A 26,629-nucleotide genomic window follows, 5' to 3' on the forward strand; every position below is an offset into this window, starting at 1 on the left:
TGGCAGTGCGCCTGTCTGAGTGAAGGGGTCCCCAACCTTTCTGGCACCAGGGGATCAGTTTCATTGAAGACAGTTTTTCCATGGACCGGGTGGGGATGGTTTCAGGATGACTCAAGCACATTACACTTATTGTACATTTTATACCATTATTTTTACATCAGCTCCACCTCAGATCATCAAGCATTAGATCCCAGAGGCTGGGAGCCCCTGCCTGAGCTTGTCTGCAAACAGATGCCTTCCAGGCTTGCAGTGACACCTGGGAAGACCAAAAACATCTGGGACAACAAGCAGTGATGAACCAAGCAATGAACACACACACCATTAATGATTCGTAGTTCAGCATTTTTTTCTTTTAATTCATACTGTACTTCCATGGCTCTAGCTACTTTACATTAAGATTGGACCGGGAAGCCTTGAATGTTTCTAGGTACTAGCAGTAAGTTTTCAGACCTTGCGCACAGCGCCAGGCAAAGTAAGTTACAGATCCAAATGCAAATGGCCAGAGAATTCGACTGCAATCAACCTGCATTCCTTCCCTTGTATGGCCCAGTGCAGGTGTTGGGGGCTGCTCCCTCTGCCTCACCCCACTCCACCCCAGGTCAGGGTTATCCAGGGGCCGTGGTGGCCTCTGACCCATCCCTCCCCACCTTGGAGTCCAGGTTGAGTCAGGGGGAAAGCACCATGGGTTTGGGAAGATGATATCGTCCATGCAGAGAGTGGTCTGGCCCTGGAGTGCAGGACAGAGAAACGTGGGAGCCACACACTGGTGCTGGCAACAATGGCTGCTTTTATTCAGCAATCCTGGCGCGCGGCACCCAGGCCTACTCCCCAGATGGAGTCAGCTGTTCCTGCCTGGAGCAGAGGCCCCCATTTTGCTTCTGCAGCGTCTCCTCGTGTTGAGAGAAGTAGGCAGGGCTGAGGGGCAGAAGTGACAACGTCCTTTACGCCTTCACATGTCGGGTACATCATCCGGCATCAAACTCCTAGCAGGCAAGGTGCTTCTCGCCAGCAGCCAAGGCTCCAATCCGGGCTCCCAGGCCTGCTGAGGGCCTCGAGTTACAACAGAAAACAATGCCCAAGACCCCTGAGCTTCACACAGAACATCGGAACAGGGAGCTGGCTGGGCCCGTCATAGCCACGGCCGGAGCAGGAGTGAGGTAACGAGGTGGGCAGAGAGGTGCGGGGGGAGCTCTCTACACCATGTGCAAGTTCCTGCTCCACATCAGGAAAGCAGGGGGGTGAAAAGACAGCCTTCCAGAAAAATGTTCCTCCCGGACCCAAAACCGCATCTTCTGGAAGAAAACTAGAGGTGGAGGGGAGCGGGGCCAGCCCTGCTGGAAGTTGGGGGATGTGGGCAGAGGATGCAAGTGGTGGATGGGGTGATTGTCCCACTGCCTAGAGACGAAGGTTGGAGGAGGAGAGGGTCAGGAAGAGAGGTTCTCAAGCTTCCTAGTGGAGTGGGCAGGTGCAGTCAGGGGATGCCCTGCCACCTGGGGGGAGAGAGGAGAGTGCTATTCTCCTGGGGCCCCTGGGAGGATGGGCTGGCCTTGGCTGCTCTGCAGAGCTAAAGATGAAGCATAGAGGGCACAGGAAAGATCCTGCTGAGACCACACAGTCCAGAAAGATCCTTCCCTTAATCCCGCTTCTAGGATTTCACCCTAGAGATGCTGCCTGCAAACTTATAGACATGGTCAAGCTTGTGTCACAGACACGGCAATGAAGAGAATCCACTTCTCTCAAAGCATTCCTCTAGGTTTCTTGGTCCTCCGCCTTCCTGGTAATCTCAGGTTCTTAGTGTCAGCGTTCTAAGGCAACCCAAGGATTTTAGCCAAAGCTCCATACTTAATCCAAACCCCAGTGAGGTTAGAGACAAAAGAGAGGTGGTTGAATCAGGAATGACTTCTCCCCACCTTTTGCTCTAGCAAAGAGAAAGAAGGATGGACAGATGAAAGGCTTCACAGCCCAGGGATGGAAGACAAGGTTAGTTCAAGATGATGTCCTTCTTCCCACCCTCCTCCTCTTCCCAGCTTACAAAAGTTCCAAGGAAGGAACTCTTCGAAACTAAGACTAGGCCAACAGAGGAAGAAACATCCTCCCAGGTTAACACTGGACAACACAGCAAGCTTGATCTCTCTTTCTCATCTCCCTCTCCCACCCATTCATTGGACCTCCCTAGTCCTCTTAGCCCTTAGAATAAAATTTTACTACCCTGGATTCCCCGGGAACCCTGACACTACCCTACAACTCATCTAAACAGCAGAGAAGCTCTTGTCCAGAAGGCCTGTCCTCTCTTGGCAGGGCGCCTTCCAAGTTTGAGAAAGCCCAGCCTGGCCAGGCTCTGACCCAGCCTCCAAGACCATGTGAAAGCTAGAGCTGACCTTAGGATAGTCTAGGTCAGGCCCTGAAGCTTAGAGGGCGGGTGTGTATGTGTGTGTGACTTGTCCAAAGGCGGGGCCAGGACTCAGGCCCAGGTCTCCTGGCCCTCTCAGACCAGTGCCGTTACCAAGAGCTCCAAACTGCTGATCCTACTGTGCTGCAAAGCTACCCCTTTGTCCCAGGATGGGGACGGGGCAGCAGAGAGTCACAGACATGGTTGGCCTTGCCAACACCAGCCTCGTCAATTCCCCCCCCAGTCAGTGGGAGTGGACTGCAAACCTTACTATTGTTCTCACCTGTCTAGAAACTGCAAAACCTTTTGCAGAAAGTGCAAACACTCACATGTCTCACTACATGATGCAGAAAGACTCCTGTATGACTGAGTTCTTATGTAGGAAAGGGAAAAAAAAGCCCTGGCGAGGAGAAATAACATCAGAAATGGCAGTTTTAACACTCCCTTACAAGCCAGGCTGCCAGCCACAAGTTACCATGTCATTTACATGTTTCACTCCCAGACTGATCTGCAAGAGTGAGGTCCCTTCTCTTTGACAGGTTACCGAGTAAAAGGGAACAGCTTTTGTCTGGGAGTGAACAGAGGTGTTGGTTTTCTCCTGGTTTGAGAAAAGGCCTATAAATGATCCAAGATTCTTAGAAATGAGGCAAGCCAAGAGATGCTTCTCATGTGTACACACTGTCTCCTGCCCAAACCCCCAGAAATCCAGAGGGTTCCTTGCAGAGTTCCCTGTCACTGCTTCTGCCTGAGAGGGGCCTGTGAGCTGAAGCCAAAGTAAAACAATCCCACAGAGTCAGGCCTACTTCCACCACTTTATTGCCAGCAAATAGCCCTTTTCAAGTCACCCTGAAGGTCCCAATACACTACTTTTAATAACTGAATAATTTAAATAAATAAATATGCATGGCATAAATTAGAGAATTTACCATTTGTCCTTTCAAAAGTTTCTGAGAATACTTTTGACTTCTAGCTACTCCAACAAGAAAGTTCTTAGCAGCCTGCACTCTGCTGCTTGGGTCCTGTAAGCTTTGATGCTCATCAGGGTCTCCCATTCAAAGTCCTGGTCAGGGCTGATCTTGACGGGCTGGCCTGTGGGCACATGCACCCTTCACAAGGATTCCATGCAACTCCATTTCCTCATATCTCCTTTTCTAAATGAGGGCTATCAGTTCCAGATGACCCTCATGGAACCTTCTCATCCTACCTAGTTGCAGCATCTTTCTGTCTTCTCTTCCTACCCTTAGGGCAATAACAAGAACCTCTTTTTCAGACAGAATGAAAAGTTAAAAACCTTTTTTTAATTGCCAAAGTGGGATGCTCAGGCCAGTCTACGAGAATATAATATAGCTCTTCTTTTTGGCTAGGTGAGTGATCAACTTTCCCTTCCCTCTGCCTGTTCCATTAAGAGGTCTGCTAGAACAAGAAATCTGGAAGAGCTCTCCTTGCCAAATTGGTATAATCCCTTCCTGATAAGAATCTCTACAAGCCCTGCCTGGGGCTGGCAGGATTCCTTGGGTCATCACAGGAAGAAACAGCAGTTAGTGTGAAGGATGCTAAGCACGTGCAGCAGGGCCCCATGAGGTCAGAAGAATCACGGGTTCTGTAAGCCAGTTCCCAAAGGCCCTCAACAACTCACTTTCCTAACCCATGGCCTTCTTCCTATTCCTTAGTGATCTCGTACCTCTCTGGGGCCAGAGGCCAGGGAAGGCTTTGCTCCTCCTGCTAGAACTTCCATTCCTAACTCAGATAAACAGGGTCTGGAACAGCCCCCAGTGGGGCAGACTTGATTGGCTTTTTCCTGCCCAAACCCATACACTGGGGCCAAATTCATTCCTTCCAAGGCTTAGGTCTTCTTTCATGGGCAAAGTATCTCAGATAGTCATCTCCCTTGACTAAGTAGGTTCCTCAACGAGAGGAAATGATGCTGGCAGCCAGAAAGTGCGTGGATGTTGGTGCTCACTACTCAAAGAGGAGCTCTGTGGTGAGACCCTCCATTCCGTCCATGGCTAATACATTCACCTTCTCAAACCCTGGAGGTCCTAGAACACCCTGATTCACCCTAGAAATCAAAAGACAGCTCAAAGGGAAGGGGTTAGAGCCACAGACCTGACTTGCTTACAATCACTGAAAGAGAAGTTTACAAGATCAAAAACGCTCCACCCTGACTAATAAACAATGTGCTCTTAGGGCACAGAGGAAAAATAGGGCTTTAGGCACTAAAAAGTGACACTTCACCCAGATCCAGCCTGGGAAAAGACCAGAGAGAAGGGGGTGGGGTGGGAAAGGAAGGAACCCCCACCCTTACTGGGTCCACACCCCACGCAGGTTAGAGGAAGGTGCAGGGGGTAATGGAGGAGGATGCCCTTCATCAGAACACCAGCCCTTAGGAGCCTGCAGCCACGAAGCCCAAACCCTTCAGAGACGCCTGCCCAGACGGCCTGCGGGACCCCTTCAAGGGACTCGTGGTGCGCGGTCCACGCACATGGGGCGGCCTTGTACAGTGGAGCTTAGATCGGGCTCCTGCCCTGGACGCTTCCTCTTTCCCAAGAGAACATCTTGGGGGAAGCGTGGGGTAGGGAAGAAAAGATTCTCTTCTGTTTTGGAAACAAACCAAAAGGGGATTCGGGAATGAAGCACCTTAAGCAATGCCCCCCTTGAGACCTCTTCTCGCGACCCCAGGGTCTTCACAGGCATAACTTTGGCTCGACATCTCCCTTCTCAGAGCCGAGAGTGGTCAGCAAGGAAAAGGGTGGGGACGACAGGATGGGGAGCAGGAGGGTCGGGGGAGGTCGGTGCTGAGAGGCGGTCCCTGCCCTCCTCGGCGCTCCGCCGGCCAGCGCAGGGGGCGGCCCTGCTCCTTCTCCCTGGTACATAGGCATTAGCTCTTTTTAAAATCTGTATATAATATATATATTTATATCTGTATATATATATATTTATATATATATTTATATGGTCTCTGTACATGTATTGCACAGGCCTCCTGCAGCCACCCCAGCTCCTGCCTTGTCAGTGGTACCGGTTCCTCTTCTCTTCGCTTTCTGACGTGTAGTCTCGGGACCTGATGCCATTCTGAAGATTGATGAGTGAGTCCTTCATCTGTAAGACAAGGAAGCGCGCCCCAGCCCGGGTTTGTGCCCTCAAGTGGGCTTCTCCATCCAGCAGCACCCACCGTGCCTGAGTATGGGAGGTCCCCTGCCACGCCAGGGAGCTGAAGGGGGCAGGCTCCTAAAAGAGGGTGGTTCTCCAGGGACACAGCCTCAGGGCAAAGGGGGACAGCTGATCTATTAAGAGCACCGGGCACCCCCAGGGTAAGGGTCACTGTGTCACTGAGTCTCACCCTCCCCCTCACCCCATGGTCCTCGTCGCTCTGAATTAAGAATTCTCTCAAAGTTTCCACTGCCATCGGGACCTGCATACAAGGCCCCTGGCTTGGCTGGCTTGGTCTTCTCCTCACTCAAATTGGCTTCCTGCTGATCCCAAGTATACTGCCCTCCTATCCTGGACAGTTGCCACGCTGTCCTCCCCAGCTCAAACACTTCTCTCTTGCCCATCAATCTTATGCATCTACTATTTTTTTTTATAAAGTTTTTTTTTGTTTTTTGATATGGACGCCTTTTAAAAGTCTTTATTGAATTTGTTACAATACTGCTTCTGGGGACTTCCCTGGTTGTCCAGTGGCTAAGACTCCACACTCCCCATGCAGGGAGCCCGGGTTCGATCCCTGGTCAGGGAACTAGATCCCGCATGCCCCAACTAAGACCCAGCACAGCCAAATAATTAAACAAAAGTAAATATTTTTAAAAATATATTGCTTCTGTTTTGTTTCTTGGTTTCTGTGCCATGAGGCATGCAGGATCTTACCTCCCTAACCAGGGATCGAACCCTGTACCCGCTGCGCTGAAAGGAAAAGTCTTAACCACTGGGCCACCAGCGAGGTCCTTCACCCATCTACTGTGAAGGCCCAGAACAAACCCAACTCTCTGTGGCTCACAGCCCTCTCTGTCCCTCCTGGCCTTTCATGTACCACTCCCTAGGGTTCTGCACTGCGGTCATCTTGAATGCCTTTGTTTCAGGCGTGTTGAGACGGCACTGTCCTATCCTTCCTTTATTCACCACGGGTGCCACGCAGGGAGCTGAGAAGGCTCCTGGCTGTACCCATATCACTGAATTAACGGAATCCTAACTGAATTTCTTAACCTCCTGTAAGAAACACACGCATCCCACATCACAGGATGGAGTCTACACGGGGCAATTCCAGCGAGAGAATCCTAAAATGAGGTCCCCCACAACACAACATGTTTCAACCCTGGCTCTGGATAAGCTGCTTTGTTACAGGCCAGGACAGAGGACATTTCACGGGTCAATAGTTAAGGATTTTGAGAACCTCTGATTTCTCTGCTTAATCCACCACTTTCTTCTCTTTAGTTCTCCTGTATCCTCTGCTCAGTAGGGATGAGGGGCTCCTTAATGTTCTTTTAAAGGGAATGGAATGATGGGAATCCCCTGGCGGTCCAGTGGTTAGGATTTGGTGCTTTCACTGCCAGGACCTGAGTTCAATCCCTGGCTGGGGAACTAAGATCATGCAAGCCACAAAGAGTGGCTAAAAAAAGGAAAAAAAAAAAAAAAAGGGGAATAGAACAAGATACTGATTTTTTTTAAAGATTTTTTTGATGTGGACCATTTTTAAAGTCTTTATTGAGTTGCTTCTGTTCTATGTTTTGGATTTTTGGCTGCAAGGCATGTGGGATCTTAGTTCCTTGATCAGGAATGGAGCCCATAGCCTCTGCATTTGAAGCTGAAGTCTTAACCACTGAACTGCCAGAGAAGTTCCAAAACACCAATCTTAATGCTTGTAGAGTCAAGTCTGCATACATACTAAGTCGCTAAGACTCTGCGACCCCATGGATGGTAGCCCTCCAGTCTCCACTGTCCAAGGGATTCTCCAGGCAAGAATACTGGAGTGGGTTGCCATTTCCTCCTCCAGGGAATCTTCCTGACCCAGGGATTGAACCTGCATCTCTTATGTCTCTTACATTGGAAGGCGGGTTCTTTACCATTAGCACCACCAGGGAAGCCCATAGATACGAGTCTACCAGGCTACAGATCTGATGGTCCCAAGCTCCTCCTGAAGGAGACCTGCCCTGAACAGGATTCCACGGCTGGAAGAGGATCAGGTCATCTAGTAACTGCCCCTGCCCCTTTAATCCCTAAGTCCCTCACCCCACGCATCACCTCGTCACCCTGGGAGCACTTTCAGAGATGGAACCACAGTTCTTCGAAGCAGCCCATCCCATTTCTGGACTGCTCTAACCATAAGGCGGAGAAGGCAATGGCAACCCACTCCAGTACTCTTGCCTGGAAAATCCCATGGATGGAGGGGCCTGGTAGGCTGCAGTCCATGGGGTCGCTAAGAGTTGGACACGACTCAGCGACTTCACTTTCACTTTTCACTTTCATGCATTGGAGGAGGAAATGGCAACCTACTCCAGTGTTCTTGCCTGGAGAATCCCAGGGATGGGGGAGCCTGGTGGGCTGCCGTCTATGGGGGTCGCACAGAGTCAGACACGACTAAGCGACTTAGCAGCAGCAGCAGCAACCGTAAGGAGTCTGCTTCTAGTTGATGACTCAGAAATCAGATACCCTGTAACTTCTGGCCCTAGTTCAGTCCCTCTTCTAGCTGTTAGAGCCCAACCTCTGAGACCGTCCTCTTCTGCTCACCCACCCAGTCTTCCCTGTTCCCGAGCACATCTTTAATTCTATCGATCTTCCTGATGCGCCAGAGTTCCAGACTCCTTGCTATGCTGTCTACCCGCTTTTGATAAAAAAAAACGCCTTCCTTAAACGTGGCTCCAGTACTCTAACATGTGATACTTTAAACCCAATGGGGCTTCCCACATGACACAGTGGTAAAGAATCTGCCTGCCAAGGCAAGAGATGCAGGAGACTCAGGTTCAGTCCCTGGATTGGGAAGATCCTCTGGAGAATGAAGTGGCATGGATTCTTGTGAATCCAGTATTCTTGCCTGGAAAGTTCCATGGACAGAGGAGCCTGGTGGGCTACAGTCCATGGGGTCACAAAGAGTCAGACACAACTGAGCGCAGGCTAAACCCATTAAGCTGGATCCTGGTAGTTGAATTAAAATTCTCTCTCCTTAATTGAGAACTAAGAGACCAAACCATGAAGGAGAAAGAAAATTTAATATTAATGAGTGCCTATGTGCCATCAGAGCAAATGTGCAATTTCATGAAGCAACGATTACAATTTCCATTTTATAGATGAAGAAATGGAAGGTCACCCATACAAAATCCTTTACTTAAGGTCAAAAAACTAGTTAGTGGCAAGGGGAGGATCCCACCTTTGTCTGATGAAATGAAGTTAATGATTTCGCCCCAGGAGGACTGTCTTAAATAGATGCATTTAGGTTTCAGATAGCAAGAAGCAGGAAGAAGATGTTACAAAAACAAGACACAGTACAACCTTCTTTTCAGACTCGCAGCACAGCCTCGGAGGAGAAGCCATGTCCTGAAGGCTGGGTGTCGCGTCTGTGTTTTGAGGGCAATAGGTGGTGGAGGACGGATGGAACACATCAAAAGGAACTAGAAAGACATGCTCTCTGGGAAGATAAATCTCAGTAAAAAGGGAGCTATCTCTTTAAATGCCTGTCAGATGGCTATGGCTTACCAAGAGAAAAAAAATAGCTCTCCTTCCATCTAATCTATAGTTTTTTCCTCTTGCAAATCCACTGTGTTATTTCACTGACGTAACTTTGGGGAACCCGGGTGTTTCCAACAGCTCACTCAAGCTGGCCTGGAGAAGAAAGGATGGAGGAGGAGGTCTGGTGGAGGGAGACGGTGCTCCTCTCAGAGCGCAGGGAAGACGGTCTGTGTCTAGAAGCCCGGGGCAAGGAGGGCAGGTAGGGGCCTCTCACCTGGTCAAGAAGCATCACTGAGGATTTGATGATCTCCCTCCATTTCTGGAGCTCAGTATCGTGGTACTTTTGCTGGGACTCTAAGAGCTGGGCCCACTCTGTCTGGGACTGGGGTAACCTGTGGGGTAGGAGAAGGGGTGCCCCAGCAGCTGGAGTTATGTCCCGTGTGCCCAGAGCCCACATCAGGGTGCTCTGTCCTTCGCGTTTCTCCTGCCCCAAACCAGAAACGGACTGAACTGCAGGGACAGCTGTCAGAGCTCATCCACGGGCTCATCCCAAGGGCTACACACCCCCACCCCCACCAAGGGCAGCAGGGCCGTCCCAGAGGCTGAGAGGCAGGCGCTGGGACATGCAGGGGCCAGGGAGGGTGGCGAGGGAAGAGGCTGGTGTTACCTTTCCTGGAGCCGGAGACCCTGCCAGGCAGTGAGGGTCTGGGTGGTGTACTCCAGCATCCAGAGTTTGTAGAAGAGCATCACGTTGAGGATGACCAGCAGCACCAGACTGAGGAGGAGATTGGGGGAGGGGGCAGGGGGTGGAAACAGCAGCCATGAGGAGGAGTCTACGAGGGCACCCTCCCTCTCAGAGGCAGGGATGCGCCCCACCCCAGAGGCCACTGTCCTTGACCACTGGGTCACCTGAAGCACTGCAGTGAGTAAGTGAGCTGGGGAGGTGGGGGGAGGAATGCAGCAAGGGGGAGAGACAGAGAGAGAGAGAGAGACGCACTCTCACCTGCAGGGGCTGGGGCACAGCAGGAGGACCGTGGAGGGGTGTGTGGGGTGCAGGCCTCAGGAAGGAGAGACACACAATCACCCAGAAGTGGGTGCTGGGGGAAGAGAGGTGGATGGAGAGGAAAAGAGATGAGGGGGTGAAAGAAGCGATCAGATAGCACCTGAAACAGATCCTAATGGGAGCAAGGAAGAAAAGTGGGGAGGAGGCAGAGGTTGGAAATAGACTTGTTCGGGGAAGGGGAGGCTGCGCCTAACTTGAGCCAGAGAGAGTGAGAAAGAAACACCAGGAGCAGAGAAAACAGCAGATGAGGACAGTGAGCGAGGAAGGGGTGGGGCAAGTTTAAGTGGACCTTTGGTATCTCAAGGGAGATCAACTGAGAGGAGGTTCCTCCTACCAACCCGAACCGCGGGAGGAATTTCAGGGGGGTTCCCAGCTCTGACCCCCGACACCTCCCAGGTGTTAGCACAGCTGCCCGAGGGCTCCTGGCTCCTCTGTGCATCTGCCAGAGCCCCGCGGGGGGCACAGGGACCAGCCTAGGCTTCCCAGGGATAGGCCAGAGCTACGAGGAGACAGGGAGCTGGGAGGATAAGCAGGGGTCGGACCCAGTGGGGAATGGAGAGTCAGCGAGGGCCTGAGAACTCTATCCTCTCGGCCTCAGCGGCCTCAAGGTTCATGGGATGGAGAGACAGGACATAGACATGCAGAACTGGGCACAAAGCCTGGCTCCCGGCTTTGAAGGCTCTTAACTTCCTATCAAGTTTCCCAATAATACCCACTCTACTGGGGTGACTCTGTGCACAGAGGGGGTGTATGTGAAGCCCCCCATGGAAGGGATGTATGTGAAACCCCTTACGAGGGGTGTGGTTACTTTCATTAAAGGAGGAGGTCCAGACACACAAAATGGGAAGATAAATAGATGGAAAAAAGACCAACAAAGAAAAGAAAATCTTTGCCATGTCTCTGACCTTTCAAAATGTGTGGTACATATGGCATGTGTTTCTGTGTTTCTCACCCTGGCTTCCCGGAACTCGGGAAGGCTGTCTTCCTTAAAGGGGTGCTACAGATCCCTGGGGCTACGCAGCTGTGTTCTTGGGGCTCTGAGCTCTCCACAAGGACTTCTAAGCGATGTACTGAATCTCAACGATACCACCTTTAATTGCACCAGACACCTGGATCTTCTGAAAGCCACCTCTTGAAGATGCCCTGCAACCACTTCAGCACCTGCATTTGGGACTCTGCTTACAGTCTGGCCTGTGCTCAGTGGAGGCCAAGGGACACCCCTTGACGTGGCTCAAGTGAAGGCCTGAGGGTGGTCTAAACAGAGAAAAGATGCGAGGGCTGGATGGCCACAGGGCAGGCTTACGGTGGCGTGGGCCACTTAGACAGACACCCTGCATTGTTCTCGAAGGTTCCACTTGCACACTGGGAGCAGACCCACTGCCCGGACGCTCTAGGGTTGAAAGATGAGGTCTGAATATCCTAAACTATCAGAGCTCCAACGTGACTTAATCCACTATACAATTTACTCAGGCCACCTGATCTTCTCTACTTGCAACAAAACACAGAAAGAGCTGAAACACAGCTAACCCAAGGTTAGAGTTTTCTGTTAAGCAAACCCAACATCAGAGATTCAGTTTTGACGGTGGTAGTAATGACATTAAAATGCTGCTGCTGAAAGTGGATTTTCACTGGTCTTACAGTTGTCTTTGTATTTACTTTTATAAAAATATGTGGGCTGCTTATACATAGTCATAGTCAGAAGACTTGCATCTATTTTTACGCTGCATATTTAGGTGTGGTGAACAAGAGCACCCCCCCTCCTGACACTCACGGGCCCCCTCTTGCCACCTGGTCCCCGGTCTGTCCTCAGCCCGTCCCCCCTCTCGCGCTCCATACTCGCCGCCATGATGATCTCGTGCACACCATGGCTCTGATGCTACTGACAAATGGATCCGCAACTGCAGCCTAAACTCCCCCTCTAAGCTCCAGGTCCACACTGACAGCTATCTGTCTGTCATGTCCATTCGGACAACCTCAGAAACACTGGGGACTGACAGTATCTTCTGCAACATCTTTTCACTAAGTTCCAGGTTTCTGTCCACGACACAACCCTCACGGGCATGTGGACCCGAAAGTCCTCACTTCGCTATGTAACCAGGTGGCACAAGCCTTAACCTCTGGGCCCTCTCAGCCCCTGGCCCTCAGCCCGACCAGCCCCTCCCGCTGAGATCACTGCCATCTGCTCCACTGGCCTCCCCGCCTCCCGCCTGTTCTTGTCTATTCTGTAACAATGCTGCCGTCAGGGTGATATTTTTTTAAGTGCAAATCCAACCATGTCAGTGCAGGGCTTCTTTCCCAGTTTCCTGTGGGCAAAGCTGTGTGCCTGCTTCTGTGTTTCTGAACATGCCTCAGTGAAGGCATGAAGGCTGGGGCGTGGGGTGGGCGTCACAGAGCAGGACAGAGCTACGGACAGTCTAGTGCCTGGTACACACCTGAGAGGGCAGCATCTGGGCAGCTCCTGAGTCCCCAACTCCCTCAGCTGTGCCCCCACATCCCCCAGCACAGCTCCAGGCAGGAAGGGCCAGGCTGTCAGGCAGTGGCCCAACCAAGGGGAGGAGCGGTTAGCACTCAGCTGTCTGAGCTGCTCCTGCCCAAGGTGTACGAAAGTCCTTAGAGCAGGCTCTGGGCTTACCCGTCAGAGAGCTGTGTCCTCCCACTTTGTGTGTGTTAGTTACTCAGTTGTGTCTGACTCTTTGCGACCCCATGGACTGTAACCCACCAGGCTCCTCTGTCCATGGGATTTCCCAGGAGTGGATAGCCATTCCCTTCTCCAGGGGATCTTCCCTACCCAGGAATCAAACCCAGGTCTCCTGTACTGTAGGCAGATTCTGTACCATCTGAGCCTCCAGGGAAGCCCTCCCACCTTACATCCTCATTTCTCTCAATGAACTTCCTGTGCAAGTTACTGAGCCCACAGTTTTATAGCTTATGGCAATGAGTATACATTGCTTACAATAAAATAAGCACGCACTTTTCCTGGACTCCAAAGTCTTGACTTTGTCTGGCCACCCAGTCAAGGGTGGGCCCGTAAGTGCACAGTCCCAATGCCCAGCACAGAGCAGACACCCAGAACACCAGCCACAAACAAAAGGGTGGGCTCCTAAAACGTCTGTGGCATCTCTGTATTAGCATTTATCCAACACTGCTGCTGCTGCTGCTAAGTTGCTTCAGTCGTGTCCTACTCTGTGAGACCCCATAGATGGCAGCCCACCAGGCTCCCCCATCCCTGGGATTCTCCAGGCAAGAACACTGGAGTGGGTTGCCATTTCCTTCTCCAACGAGTGAAAGTGAAAAGCGAAAGTGAAGTCGCTCAGTCGTGTCCAACTCTTCGCGACCCCGTGGACTGCAGCCCACCAGGCTCCTCCGTCCATGGGATTTTCCAGGCACGAGTACTGGAGTGGGGTGCCACTGCCTTCTCCGATCCAGCACTGCAGTAACCATCAATTCCTGCCCGTCTGACCCACTTGAAATTGAGTTCCTGTCACGGATGCTGTATGCAGTGTTTTCTTCTGAGTCCTGAAGGCCTAGCACACAGTAAAGCACTGAATCAAACAGAAAAAAGCAGCAAAGAGGCAAGGAGTGACAGACAGAGCAACGGATCTGGAGAGAGACTAGAGGAGAAAGCAAGAACCGGGGCAGCAGCGAGGCTGTTTGGACGCCTGAGGAGGACAGGTGGGGAGGAGGCGGCAGGCGAGAAAGGAAGGGGCGGGAGCAGGGCTGGGGGAGAGCTGGAGTCCCTTACACACAGCTGATAACCAGTAGCAGCTTGGACACGCTCTGCAGGTGGAAACCGCTGGGGCTGTCCTCGGGGATGTGCCGCGTCTGCGTGGAACCTGTGGGGAGAAGGAAAAGGCCATTATCACGCGGCCTGCGAGCCCACTGCCAGCTGACACGAGGCTGGTCCTGCACAGAGCTGTCTCAGAAACCACGTGCTTCGTGGATAGCCCTCTGCCCTCTGCAACTAGAAGGGAAGTGACTGAACGGATGAGAAAACCACCCTGTAGCTGGGACCTGCAGATGCAGGACGGAGACCTGCAGCCGTGGAGGGCAAACAGCACTGGGCTGGGCCAGAGGCAGCTTTCAGCGCTGGCTTTATCCTTAACCGGCCACGTGATGCTGAGAAAGTCACGTGAACGCTGAGGGTCAGTTTATTCAAGTGAGAAGTTAGTCAGAAGTCCTGTATGTAAAACATACGAATAAGATGGGAGTGCTCCGGCTAAAGCTGGTCGAGGGACATGGAAGGCTGACACCTCCCTCCTCCCCCTGCCTCAACCTGCTCTGATCAACACCCCAGTATCCGGGGAGGGAGGAGCAGAGCATAGCCTGAAAAACCCCTGCTGCAGGTTTCCACGACTGAGCAAAGACAGGAGAGTGTGAACAGTTCCATGGGAGGAGGGAGACACACCGAGGAGGGGGCCACCTTGGACCCCCTGACCTGTTACGAGGTAACACTGGGGTCTGAGCTTCAGCTTCTCCAGGAGCCTTTCCTGAGAATGCGGAAGCTTCAGGCCCAAGCTCATTCAGGGAGCCATGGAGCTCAGGGAACACGGAGGCAAAAACTCAAAAGACACTTTCTGTTCAACAGAGCACATAAGGGGTACAGCAGGGGCTGGGGAGCTTACGGGCAAAAGGAAATAGTGGAGCAGGGGTCCCCAACCTCTGAGATCTAATGCCTGATGTTCGGAGATGGAGCTGATGTAATAATAGTGGAAATAAAGTGCACACTAAATATGATGAGCTTGACTCATTCTGAAACCACCCCGCCCTCCACCCTAGTCCATGGAAAAACTGTCTTCCATGAAACCGGTCCCTGGTGCCGAAAAGGTTGACGACCACTGCAGTACAGCATCCAGAGCCTCAGACTTTGTGAGTCGTGAGCCAGTCACACCCAGTCTATCCCAGGCTGCAGGGTGAGTGTGCCTGTGTGCCTGGTACAGGCTGGGAGCTCTGCCCACAGCCCTGAGACATCCACCCCGCCCCCGCCTCACACGCACCTGCCACATGTTTGATCCTGTGGCCCACGTCCTCATCAGTGGGCGTGGTGACGGGGCTCATCACCTCCTCCAGGTGTGGCACCCGCAGGTGGGCATGGGGCCGTTTTCTCCTCCGCACCGTCGGGGGCTTGCTGGCCTTCTCTTTAGGAGACTGTCTGTGCATCTCCGCCAGGTAGGTGCTCTCTGTTTTGGTCAGCTCACTCTCTGTCAGGGTCAAAAGACCACATAAGAGGCCACGTGCCCTCGCCTCCAACCTAATATACTGACCTCTGGAGCAGCTCTGTCCACTCCTAGCTGAATGCCCTCTAAAAGTACCATGTTCCCATACCGGACTCTGGGGTGTTGCCTGGAGGCCGGAGGTCCCTCAGGCATGCCCCTGAGCCCTAGAAAGTTCTCCTGGGACCCAGCCCAGCCCAAAGCCCTCTTCTGGGTCATTTGACAGTGTGTAGACAAAGGCTTCCAACGCACACCCTCACATATGCAACCCAGGGCACAGCACATTTTCCAGTGGATGCCTTCAGTGGCTATTTCCTTCTCCTAACACTATTACCATCAGTGTGTCTAGATCTCAGGCTCATTCTGGGAGGGTCATGGATCCTTTCAATTGTGGTTTAGTCGCTAAGTTGTGTGCAACTCTTTTGTGACCCCATGGACTACAGCCCTTCAAGCTCCTTTGTCTATGGGATTTCCCAGGCAAGAATACCAAAGTGCCTTGTCATTTTCTCCTCCAGGGAATCTTCCTGACCAAGGGATTGAACCCATGTCTCCTGCATTGGCAGGCGGATTCTCTACCACTGAGCCACCAGGGAAGCCCACCCGTCATGATTACAATCTCATAAAGGCTGCAGTCAGAGTCTCTTGAACATGCACACATTCACATACATGGACCCATTTCTGGGCAGACTCAGGGACCCCGTGAAGCCCCCCTCACCTCCTCCATATCTCCCTGTGTCCCAGGCCCCCTCCTCTGCATGAACGGGGACAGAGGGACGGTTCACCCAGCAGCATCGACAGGTGCTCACCCAGGTGGCGGAAATAGTCCTCCAGCCCACTCCAGAAGTTCTTCTCGATGAACGTTTTCACCAGCCCCCAGGGCTGTTTCCGATAGCGCAGCTCCGTGGAGACCCTGAGGAGCAAGCCAGAACCAAGATCAGCCCTTTCCTGGTGGACCCTCCTCTGCTGGGAACAGGAAACTTCAGGTTTAAGGTCAAAGCAGCCTCATGCTGCCCTTTACAGGTTTGCATCCATGACCTCATGTGACTTTCCTGGGCACCCCGGGAGGCAGGTGAAGCTAGTGGGGTTATCCTCATTTTAGGGATGGGAAAACTGAGTCTGAGAATTTGTAAGCGGACCAAAGACTAACATGAAGGGCCCTGACTCCCAGCTTAGAGCTCACTCGTGACACCATGGGGCCTCCTCCTGGGAGGGCCCAGGGCCCTTCTGTCTGTCTCCAGAGACCTCGAGCCCAAGGCAGAGTCTTGGGCTTCATAGCTTCCACCGTTAAGAGTTTCACTGGCTACCACCCGCCTCCTGCCTTTCCACCTCCCCAGCATTTTGCCAGCTTCTGCTCTGCCTGTGGGCCTCTCGCTGCCTGGTCTCCTGCAGCATCAGCTCCTTCTGCTCCTGCTCAGCCGCTGCTCTGCTCTCCTGAAGGTTCACTTTTACTGCCAACACTCCCCACATCTAAGGCTGCCGGCTCTGCCCTCACAAGGAAGAAGAAGGGACCCCTCCCCAGTCCGATGTGTGCACGCCCATGGCCCCTCACCCCACTCCCAGCAATCACTTCCTGGACTAAGGGTGGGCTCTGTGGGGGGCTAGCTGGACAAGCAGCTACCTCTAAGGGAGCTGGGCAGAAAGGACATCCAGCTGGAAGACCCCCTCCCCAAGGAATCTAGAAGCAAGGAACACAGACCCTGCAGGAGAGGAAGAGAGGGGCTGGAAGGAGGTGAAAGAAGGGAGAGGGTGCGAGAGAGGGAGGAAAAAAGGAAAAAGGAAGGGAGAAGAGAAGGGAGCGGGGAGGGAGAAGAGAAGGAGAAAAAAGAGAAGAGCGGGATGGGAGGGGTTGCTCTCAGAGAAGCCAAAAAGGATTTTTTTTTTGTTAATAAATAGATGAGAAAGATTCAGACCCTTTTCCAAAGTGTGGGTATTTATTTGACCTTCCTGACTCCCCAAAGACCCCTCTGCAACCTTTTATCAAACTCCTCTTCTATTTGAATGAGACGAATGAATTTCTGCTCCATAAAAGATTTTGGTTTAAGATACAGGTACACGACCCAGCTATTCTCAGATGGGTGTGTGTCTTGGCTTTTCAGTCCAACTACAAGCTTCTTGAAATGTCAGAGTCTAAATTTCTTCCATCCTCGAAACGCACATCACAGTGCCCTGGACAGCCATAAACAGCATCGGACTAATCACTCAATCAACACTAACTCCGCTGTGTGCAGGCCCCATCCTGGGCGCTGGGAACAGAGTGATGGGAGGGCTCCTGCTGGCCTGGACGGCTGGAGCCACTGCCACCGGGAAGATGCCTGGAAACTCGCCACATGCCCAGCATTCAGCAGGACAGGAAGGGCAGAGATTCCCTTCTCTAAGACCTGGGTTTCAGTGCTTGTGACTCTTGGAAAACTTACTCATCTTGTAATGAACCTCAGTTTTCTTACCTGAAAAGTGAGGACAAACTCACCTCCTAGGGTTACTCTAAAGAATCCAGTTCATGGAGGTGAAGTAACTACACAATGCTTATAAACTGCAGACAATCAGCAGACAGCAGTGGTTCTGATACCTTTACTAAAGAGAGACACAGAGACTTCCCTGGTGGTCTGGTGGCCAAGACTCCTCCCTCTCAGTGCAGGGGCCTGGGTTTCATCCCTGCTCAGGGAACCAGATCCCATATGCTGCAACTAAGGCCTGGTGCAGCCAAATACATATTTTAACACAAAAGAGACAGAGATACACAGAGGAGTGAAGGAAACGTGGTGGAGAAGCAGGAGCTGTCAGGTTGGGCGGAGGCATGGGGTGGGTCTTGAGGTATTCAGAGAAAGGACAGAATAAAGAATGAGCTCACAGCCAACACCCCCCGCCTCCCTCCTCCTCCTCAGGAGCACATCAGTGCTGTCTGACGCAGCGTCCCCCAGGAACACCAGGGACTTGCTCTGAACCTGCCCGCCCAAAGAGACAGCACCTGAGTCGACTCTTGTTGCGGGCCACGCGGGTGAGCGTGTAGCGGTTGATGGTGTAGAAGTAGTCGTGATACGGCACGTCGTGCGTGAGGACCTCGGCGTCGATCACATAGCACTCACTCTCCTGGCTCGCCTTGTACATGGTCTGCAGGGAAGAAAGGGCGGGGGGACCGGGCTGAAGAGGAGCAAGACAGGAGAAACCCCTCCTTCCCGATGACCTTCCCCAGCTCGCTCCTGACTTCTGAACAGGGACCCAGAACCGAGGGAAACGCAGCATCTAAGCACTGTTTCAGACTGAACATCACTCACGCCCAGATGTTCATCCTGACGTCTCTGTCCTGAATCCTTTACAGCAGAACAGAGGCCATCTCTGCCCGACCTCAGCTCACCTGTGTCTCCCTGACGGTGGCAGTTTTGGGAGCCAGAGGGTTGGTAAGGGTGATGGTGTAAAGGATCACTCGGCTCTGGTTTCCATTCTCCTCCTTCTTCCACGGATGGAAGATGATATCTGAGGGGAGAGGGGAGCCGGGGGATGAGGGAAGGAAAAAGGCCTGCTGTCCCCACCTCTGAGTGGCCCCCTCCAGCGACCTTCTCTCGGCCTGGTTGCCAACTGGCCCCCCCAAAGGAAGTCAAAGGGCCGGGGGAGGAGGCTGAGAGGAGGGGGCCTCCGAGCAGAAAGAGGCTCATTGTAGACTGGCCGAGGACCTACACAGGCTCCGGAATGCGGATTGTTCTGGACTAGGGCAGGAGGTCCTGCGGGCCACCTACAGGGGTGCTGGCAACACTGGAGCTACTGTGATGGGGGCCTGGGATCCTCGGGAAGAAGCCCTCTCCTCTGAGACGCGACCTCCCATTGCCCTTGGCACTCCCCTCCTCCTGGCAGAGGGCTGCGCTGGTGCCCAAGGGCTCCTCCACAGGCTTGGACACTGAGCAGCCTTACTGTTCCCCAGGGAGCTGCAGGGCAGGAGCAAGGAGCATCCGGTGCAAGGCACTGACTCTGAGAGCCCTAGATCTGAATCCCGGTTGGGCCCCTTCTCAGCTGCATGATCTTAGGCAGGTGACAGGGGTCTGAGATCCACCTTCCTCCCTGGTATCATGGGGACCACAATACCAGCACCCAGGGCAGACTGGAGGATTGAATGAGACAAGACAGGGTCATGAGCCTGGTGGGTGGAATGTGCCAACCAGGACATGGCAGCTGCTGCTCTCAGCTAGATGGTGAGCCCTGGGGGTTCCTGTTCGCTGCTGAGCCTTTGGGGGCTGGTACTGAAGGTCCGGGTGCAGAGGACAAGTACAGCCACAGTGGTGTGGGGAGGAGCAGCTGGCAGGGCCCCGGGGAGCTCCAGAACCACGTGCAGCCAGAGAGGGAATGCCCTGGGCCATCAGGTGGCTGGGAAAAGGAGGGTGCATCAGAGGGGAGGAGAGGAAAGCAGAGCAGAGAGGGAAGGGGTGGGAGGCACCAGCCTGGGGAGGGGCACGGACCTGAGAAGCGTCGCTGCTCCATAAAGTCCCGCTGGAAGGGTGAGTCGGTGAACAGGAGGTCATAGAGCTTGTCCACGCTGAAGTTGAAGACTTCGTTCACGTACTGCCGGCCACTCAAGTCCTCGTAGAAGGCCTGGACCTCCCCTGCACAGAGAGGATGAGGAGGGTAGGCAGGGAAGGTAAGGGACACCCCAGGGACACCCCCAGGGTACTTATGTCTCTGTGGCTAATATGGGAATGGCCGCCAAGGCTCAAAGGAGGCCTCGGGTGGGGCGGGGGAGTCCTGGCCTCCACTGTCTGTGGCTTCGTGTCAATTGGCCCCGTTCCTTGGCTGGCACACACACTGGATGCCAATGGGACTAGTGCAACGGGACTCTAGTTGCATCCCATTCACTCATCCTTTAGCTCGTGAATCCACTGTTTGCCCTTATACTTTCAGCCTTCCAAATAAAGTGGTCTTTCAGACCTAAGTTTAAATATAATAAATGACTATTCCCTGGGCCTGCCAGACGGAACCCAGAGGATCAGTTATCAACCATCTGTAAGTTAAACCATGAGTGACAGCAAATGTCATCGCAGCCCAGGGCACAGGTGTGTCCAGGGACGCTTATGAGTCTGTTTATATAAAAGCTTCTAGGTTGGACTACGGGGCGGTGATCTGTGATGTGTAAGGTCTGGTCTCCTTCCATAAAGCAGCCTCTACCCCCATGACTTCATAAACTTCATTTTCTACAAGAAGAAAGTTTCAGAGTACAGGTATGTGCATGCTCAGTCGCTCAGTCATGTCTGACTCTGCAATCCCGTGTATATACAGACTATAGCCAGCCGGGCTCCTGTCCATGGGACTTTCCAAGCAAGAATACTGGAGTGGGTTGCCATTTCCTTCTCCAGGGGATCTTCCCGACCCAGGGATCGAACCCATGTATCCTGCATAGGCAGGCGGATTCTTTACCGCTAAGCCACGCAGGAAGTCCCTCAGGGCACAGGAGAGTTGCTCAAACCCCAGCACTCCTCCTGAGCCCTCAGCACCGCCCAGGCCCTGATCGAGGGACCCGCAAGGGCTGGAGTCTGATCTCAAGCAGGACGCTGACATTTCTGGCATCCCTGTGACCCTGAGAAGGTCAGGGCATCCTGGAGGGTCCATGCCCACGACTGTGCAGGATCAGGACTGTGGAGCACAGTCGGGAGGGACACTCACTTATCAGTTTACAAGAGCGGCACCCCAGTTATCACACAGCGACCACCCGTGCAGCCCTAGACGGCAGTGGCAAACCAACCACAGGTGAGATACTGCTACAGGTGACTCACAGGAGAGACTGACCCCAGACGGAGAAGTGGGCCCTGCTGGCCCAGCCTCACAAGTCCGACCCCACCACCAACTCACGGTGCTCGTCAACCACACTCATGAACACTGAGCATCTGGCCTCTCGCCCCGGAATGTAAGAGGCACCGTGTTCCTGGGTGAGGGTGAGAGGCCAACCCTCTGCAGGAGGGAAGTAAGAAGCCACCTACTTAGAAATGCCAGAGAAGCACCGTCTCCACAGTCTATCTGATGGCAACAGACTAGGTCTGAAACCCTCATGCTGGAGTCAAAGCAAGTGTCTGTTAAAACCTAACTATTTTCCAGGGGCTTCCCTGGTGGTTCAGGTGGTAAAGAATCCGCCTGCCAAGACAGGAGGTGCTGGTTTGATCCCTGGGTCCGGAAGATCCCCTGGAGGAGGAAATGGCAACCCACTCCAGTATTCTTGCCTGGGAAATCCCATGGACAGAGGAGTCTGGGGAGCTACAGTCCATGGGGTCGCAAAAGAGTCGGTCATGACTGAGTGACTAACTTTCTCCATTGACAGTGTTTTTTTTCAAGGCTGCCACTAAATCCCACAGTCAGCTCCTATGGTTGATCAGCTCTTCCTGTCTGAACGCTTTCTACTCTTAGTCTCTAGGAAAACAAGCTCTCAGGTCACAGCTACTTCTTCTCCATCTCTCTGTTGGTCAGACATGACCATGAATTTCCAGGGGCAGAGGGCTGGTACTTTGCTGGTGGCATAAACACTGATGGGCAGAGCTGTAGGAAAGCCAGTGCCAACATGCAATGACAAGACTAAACGGCAGGATAAAGCACTGCCCGCTGAGCAAAGACAGACAACTATGAAACGACAAGGATCCTACACTGAGTACCCCAAAAAAGGGATATTTGCTAATAACAAGAGTATCTTTTTTAAAAAAGAGCTCTATTACCCACACACCCTTCTGCCGGGAAGTCACACTGACTTCCGTCTCCATTATGGGAACATCTGTTAAGCCTTCAAAAACATCTGGAGAGAGGAAGGGCCACAATGCCCCCACTGTTGACGCCCACCTTCGTCGTGGGTGTCTGAAGAGTCACTGAGCTCAGTGGGGAGGTCCTCGTTGTCGTTGAAGTCCAGCGAAGGGGAGTTCACGGGTGCGATGATCTCAATCTTCTCCCCGATGATGTTGTCGATGGCGAGCTCCTTCTCCAGAGACCCGTCGCCCTCTAGCACCTCCTCCTCCAGGGGCAGGCCGTCAAACTGGGGTGGAGACAGAGCAGTCAGCCTGGTTTCCTTTCCAGGGGGAAGTCTAAGAGCTGGCCGAGGAGGCCTGCACGTTCAGAATGCTCAGGAACTGGGGTGTGGGGGCCAGAGTTCTCCCCAGTTCTGCTGTGGAAGACAGAACCCATCAGGAGGCCCTGTCCTTCTCCTGACCCCAAGCCCCACGTGTGGGCACAGCTGGATCCTTTAGTCCCGCTCTTCTCCTGGGTTCAGGCCTCTACCACGTGAGCCTGTCTCCACTATTGCCTGTTTCCTGCGAGGTTCAAAAGGCTTCTCAGCACTATTTGACTCATTCTCCCTTTAGCCCTTCGAGGGAACAGGTACACCTCTTTATATTTTAAAGTTAACCTCAGGGACTTTCCTGGTGGGCCAGCGGTTAAGAATCTGCCTTCTAATACAGAGAATGTGGGTTCAATCCCTGGTCAGGATACTAAGCTACCACATGCCTCCTCAGAGCACCTAAGCCCACACGCTGAAACTAGAGAGCCCATATGCCACAAACTACAGAGCCTGGATGCTGCAACAAAGACCAGTGCCAGTCAAAAAAAAAAAAAAAAAACAAACTCAGACACAATGACTTAAAAAAACAAGTTAACTTCAGAGACAGAAAATGGAGACTAGGCATCGAATGGATGTTTTCATTCTAAGGCCAAGTGGTCTGACTCCTAAACCACTAGAACACAAGGCTCCCTTTTCTGGGAACACTTTCTTCGACCTGCCAGCTCACACCCAGACACTTCCTTCATCCAGCTTCTCCCACTCCATTACCAAGTCCCAGAGGACAGACTCCTTTTTCCATACTGTTATGTCTTTTGCAAAGCCAGCACAGCAGGTAGGTAGCAAGGAAGGTAGCCTTGAGTGTCCATACCAGGGGCTCCATCGCGATTTACAGAATGAATGAACAGAGAGCAGTTGTGCAGTCCTGTACTCATGTGTGACTTTGACTTCAGATCAAGGCAGTGAAAAGAAGACCTGGAATAGTTCTCCACCAGCGGGCTGATCACGGCAGGCCACCAAGGGCAAAGCTCATACAATGGACTTGAAATGAGTCCCATCTGCTAAGCCAAACAAAATCGGTACGCAGACGCACTGAGAACCCAGCTCTGGATTCTACACTCATTCAAATGTGGAGCCTGTCTGCATAAACTGACCATGGTGTAACCAGCCTCCCCTCTACCTGCTCCCCAGGCTGGGAAACACCATCGCTGGGCTGGGGTGGAAGCAAAGTGGGGTCCCTGCCCGCACCGAGACGGGTGCTTCACTGCTCCCCGTGGACGTCAGCGTGCTGTTGGTGATGGATTTCTTGGGCAGCTGCGGACTGGCATCCGGCTTGGTCTCTATGCTGCTTTTGGACGAGCTGTCGTTCACTTCATTCTCCTCTACGGGGATCTCCTCACAGTAGCTGAAAAGAAAGGCAACATGAACCTACGTTAACCTCGGTGGCCAAGACGGCCAGCTCACGAGAAACTCACACTCCTAAAACTATACGGGCGCGTCTGTTTCTTTGCTGTGTCCATGGCCTTCCTCTATCCACTACTTGCCTGTGAACTGACTTCTAAAGCCTCCTTCCCACCCTACCCCTCCTTCCCGTGGTAAAATCTCTATCCCCAAATTCACCTTTTCCAGGCATTCTCTTAAATGTGACCATTATTTGTCTTAAAATTCCTTTTTTGCCCATTGGCACCCCATCCCACCCCAACCTGACCATTTAATGAAACATCTGTGCTCTGAGCATACATCTGATTTCCCATAGCGACTAGGACAGGACTCTGAACGAGTACCCTTTGCTGGTGCTGCCCAGATTCTGGATCATAAATAGCAAACTTCTCTGCATCACACACTGAGGAAAAACCCTCCTTGAGATAAAGGCGGGCACCCTTCTGTGGACACCACAGGTATGCCATTGTAGCTTCTCCCAAGGCAGAGACCATCATTACCATTCTCATCGGCATCTAACCTCTACTCATTACCACATCTGGATGCATTACAACTCTGCGTCAATCATGATATGCGTTTTAGAGACAATCAAGTAGATACACAGTGAAGTGATAATACTATTCAGTGTGAGAAGTGGTACCTGAGCATAGGCCTATGCACTGCACATCTGATGCTCTTTCCTTGCAGTCTATTCTTCTGTGCCTCTCACACGACCATGACATCTCTACCTCAAGCCTGCCTGCACCGCTTTAACCCATCAGTAGCACATGGTACAGCAAAAGCCCCTTCTCTTCACAACATACTTCCCTTGGCTTCCAGAACACGAAATTGCTAGCATCCTCCCACCTCAATGGATGTTCTTTTGTGTTTTCTTTTGCTGCCTCTTTCCCAGGCCCAGTCCCTGAGCTGCTGCTTATGTTAATTCAGTCACCTGGTGATCTCAGCCACTAATAACCTCCGAGGTTATGGCCCGAGCCCAGACCTCCCCACACTCACACACATAAACACCCACGTGACATCTCCACGTGGCTAACAGTCATCCCAAACTCAACTTGCCTAACATCAAGCTCCCAATCTTCCCTCACAGCTGCTCTGCATCTAGTATTGTCCATCTCAGTTCAGAACAACTCTATCCTTCCAGCTGGTGGATCCTTAAAGCCACTTGTGAGTCCTTTCTGACTGATCAGCAAATCCTCCAAAATATGTCTGGTTCTATCTTCCAAATATATTCAGAAACTAACTACTTACTGCTGTTTCTACAGCTACCCTCCTGGTCCAAACCACCATCACCTCTCATCTAAAGGATCTAAATTATTCAGCAGCCTCTTAGCCAGTCTGCCCTGGTTCCCCTTCAGCCTATCTTCAACCCAGGAGACAGAGTGATGTTAAAATTTTAAGTCAGGTCTCATCAGTTATCTATTTGAAGCCTTCCCTGGCTTCTCATCCTCCTCTGAAGAAATCATGCTGGCCCAGCAGCCCTCAGAGTCCAGCCTGACCTCCTGCTCCCCACCTGACCTTGGCTGGCTGGCCCAGCCACCCACTTCCTCCATCTGGGAGGGGTTTCCCACAGCCCCGTCCCAGGTGCCCCCTCGCTTCCCTCAGGGCCTGACTTAGATGCCAGTCTCTGGCCATCCTCGCCCCTCTGGAAGGGCTCCCTGCAGGCGGCCTGCCCCCTGCCCCGCTCACCCCATCGTGTTGAAGTCGTCATCGGGGGGCACGTAGTCCTCGTCGTCACTGGTCAGGCCCAGCTCGTTCCCGTAGCACTGGTGGACAAAGTGCCACAGCTCCTTGGGGCACAGTGGCTGCAGGGGACAGCAGAGAGGCTTGACCCTCCCTTCCTTGGGACTCCACTCTCCACAGACGCACTGAGTTTACCTGGACTCCCTCGAGGGATGAGAAGCCAAACTCTACCCTCCTCGGCTGGATAAGTGGAGAGCGACAGCTCCCTGAAAACCCCACCCCTGCCCTGCCCTCTGCTCCGGATCTGTTTTTCCCCTAAGAACATGGCTTTTAGCAAAGCCAGGAACTTGACCTGTTTCCTCTATTCAGGTCTGCACAGCAGAACCAATGGACCCTTGAACTGCCCGCCTCCTGTTCCTGTGAGTGAGGCCCTGCATTAAGCAGCATAAACCAAGGTACTCTGGGGCCAAAATGATCACAGAGCTTTTGAGCTGGACTCAGAATGAGACAACCTTGACCCAGTCTCCCTAACTCAGCAGGAATCTCCTGATACTAACAGTGGCCTCACAGGCCCCAGTGGATCAGATCCAGGAAAGACGTGACACCTCCAAGGTGGCCCATCCTCAGCTGGGCATCCTGTGCTTGGAAAGAAGCTGCCATTCTCATAGCTTCAGGGGCCTCAAAGGTCACTGCATCCAACTCTCTCTCCACTGCCTGAATACTTCTTTCTTTATCCTTAATCACAATCAGTTCGTCTACAGGTCTATGTATTAGTTCCATATACGGTTTTTCTTATTTCACTGGATGTCTACATATTCTTCTCAAAAGCACTGTCCTAAGAAAAGTTAGCTCTCACTGAGGTTCAGAGTTTCAGGCAAGAGGCAACAGAATGTCAAAGAACAAAGGTCAAAGGTGGAGACCATGGATGAGTCTTGGTTTGCAGAGAGGGAGAGATGCTGGGAGGGATACATATGTGAAAAAGAAAAGTGTTAAGAAAAACAGAAACAGTAAAGAACGTTCCCACCAATAGATCTGATAAGGAATTAAGAGCTTTCTGTTGATGTCACCCTTTTAAGGTATGGGCTTCCCTCGTAGCTCAGTCGGTCAAGAATCTGCCTGAAATGCAGGAGACCCAGGTTCAATTCTTGGGTCGGGAAGATCCCCTGGAGGAGGATATGGCA

At 52.5% G+C, this 26,629-nt stretch overlaps 1 protein-coding gene across 13 annotated transcripts in view; it reads right to left on the bottom strand.

Annotated features, from left to right (window-relative positions):
• Positions 1 to 328: 328 nt before the first annotated feature.
• GRAMD1B (GRAM domain containing 1B) overlaps positions 329 to 26,629 on the bottom strand; it is a 187,479-nt gene continuing 161,178 nt past the window's right edge. For 11 of the 13 annotated variants that reach the window (XM_006041850.4, XM_044929584.2, XM_006041849.4 and 8 more), the window contains 12 exons: positions 25,455 to 25,570; positions 23,577 to 23,733; positions 22,121 to 22,310; positions 19,765 to 19,908; positions 18,672 to 18,790; positions 18,285 to 18,427; positions 16,126 to 16,229; positions 15,104 to 15,307; positions 13,852 to 13,942; positions 9,714 to 9,821; positions 9,321 to 9,438; positions 329 to 5,488 (listed from right to left, as the gene is read on the bottom strand). In XM_006041850.4, coding sequence (XP_006041912.3) covers positions 5,399 to 5,488; positions 9,321 to 9,438; positions 9,714 to 9,821; positions 13,852 to 13,942; positions 15,104 to 15,307; positions 16,126 to 16,229; positions 18,285 to 18,427; positions 18,672 to 18,790; positions 19,765 to 19,908; positions 22,121 to 22,310; positions 23,577 to 23,733; positions 25,455 to 25,570 — 1,584 coding nt within the window. In that variant the 3' untranslated portion in view covers positions 329 to 5,398. Of the gene's footprint in view, positions 5,489 to 8,570; positions 9,200 to 9,320; positions 9,439 to 9,713; positions 9,822 to 13,851; positions 13,943 to 15,103; positions 15,308 to 16,125; positions 16,230 to 18,284; positions 18,428 to 18,671; positions 18,791 to 19,764; positions 19,909 to 22,120; positions 22,311 to 23,576; positions 23,734 to 25,454; positions 25,571 to 26,629 lie in introns of those variants that run through there. The other 2 variants (XR_006545350.2, XM_044929585.2) reach the window with 2 other exon arrangements.

The sequence above is a fragment of the Bubalus bubalis genome, chromosome 16, assembly GCF_019923935.1.
Source record: "Bubalus bubalis isolate 160015118507 breed Murrah chromosome 16, NDDB_SH_1, whole genome shotgun sequence".
NCBI lineage: Eukaryota > Metazoa > Chordata > Mammalia > Artiodactyla > Bovidae > Bubalus > Bubalus bubalis.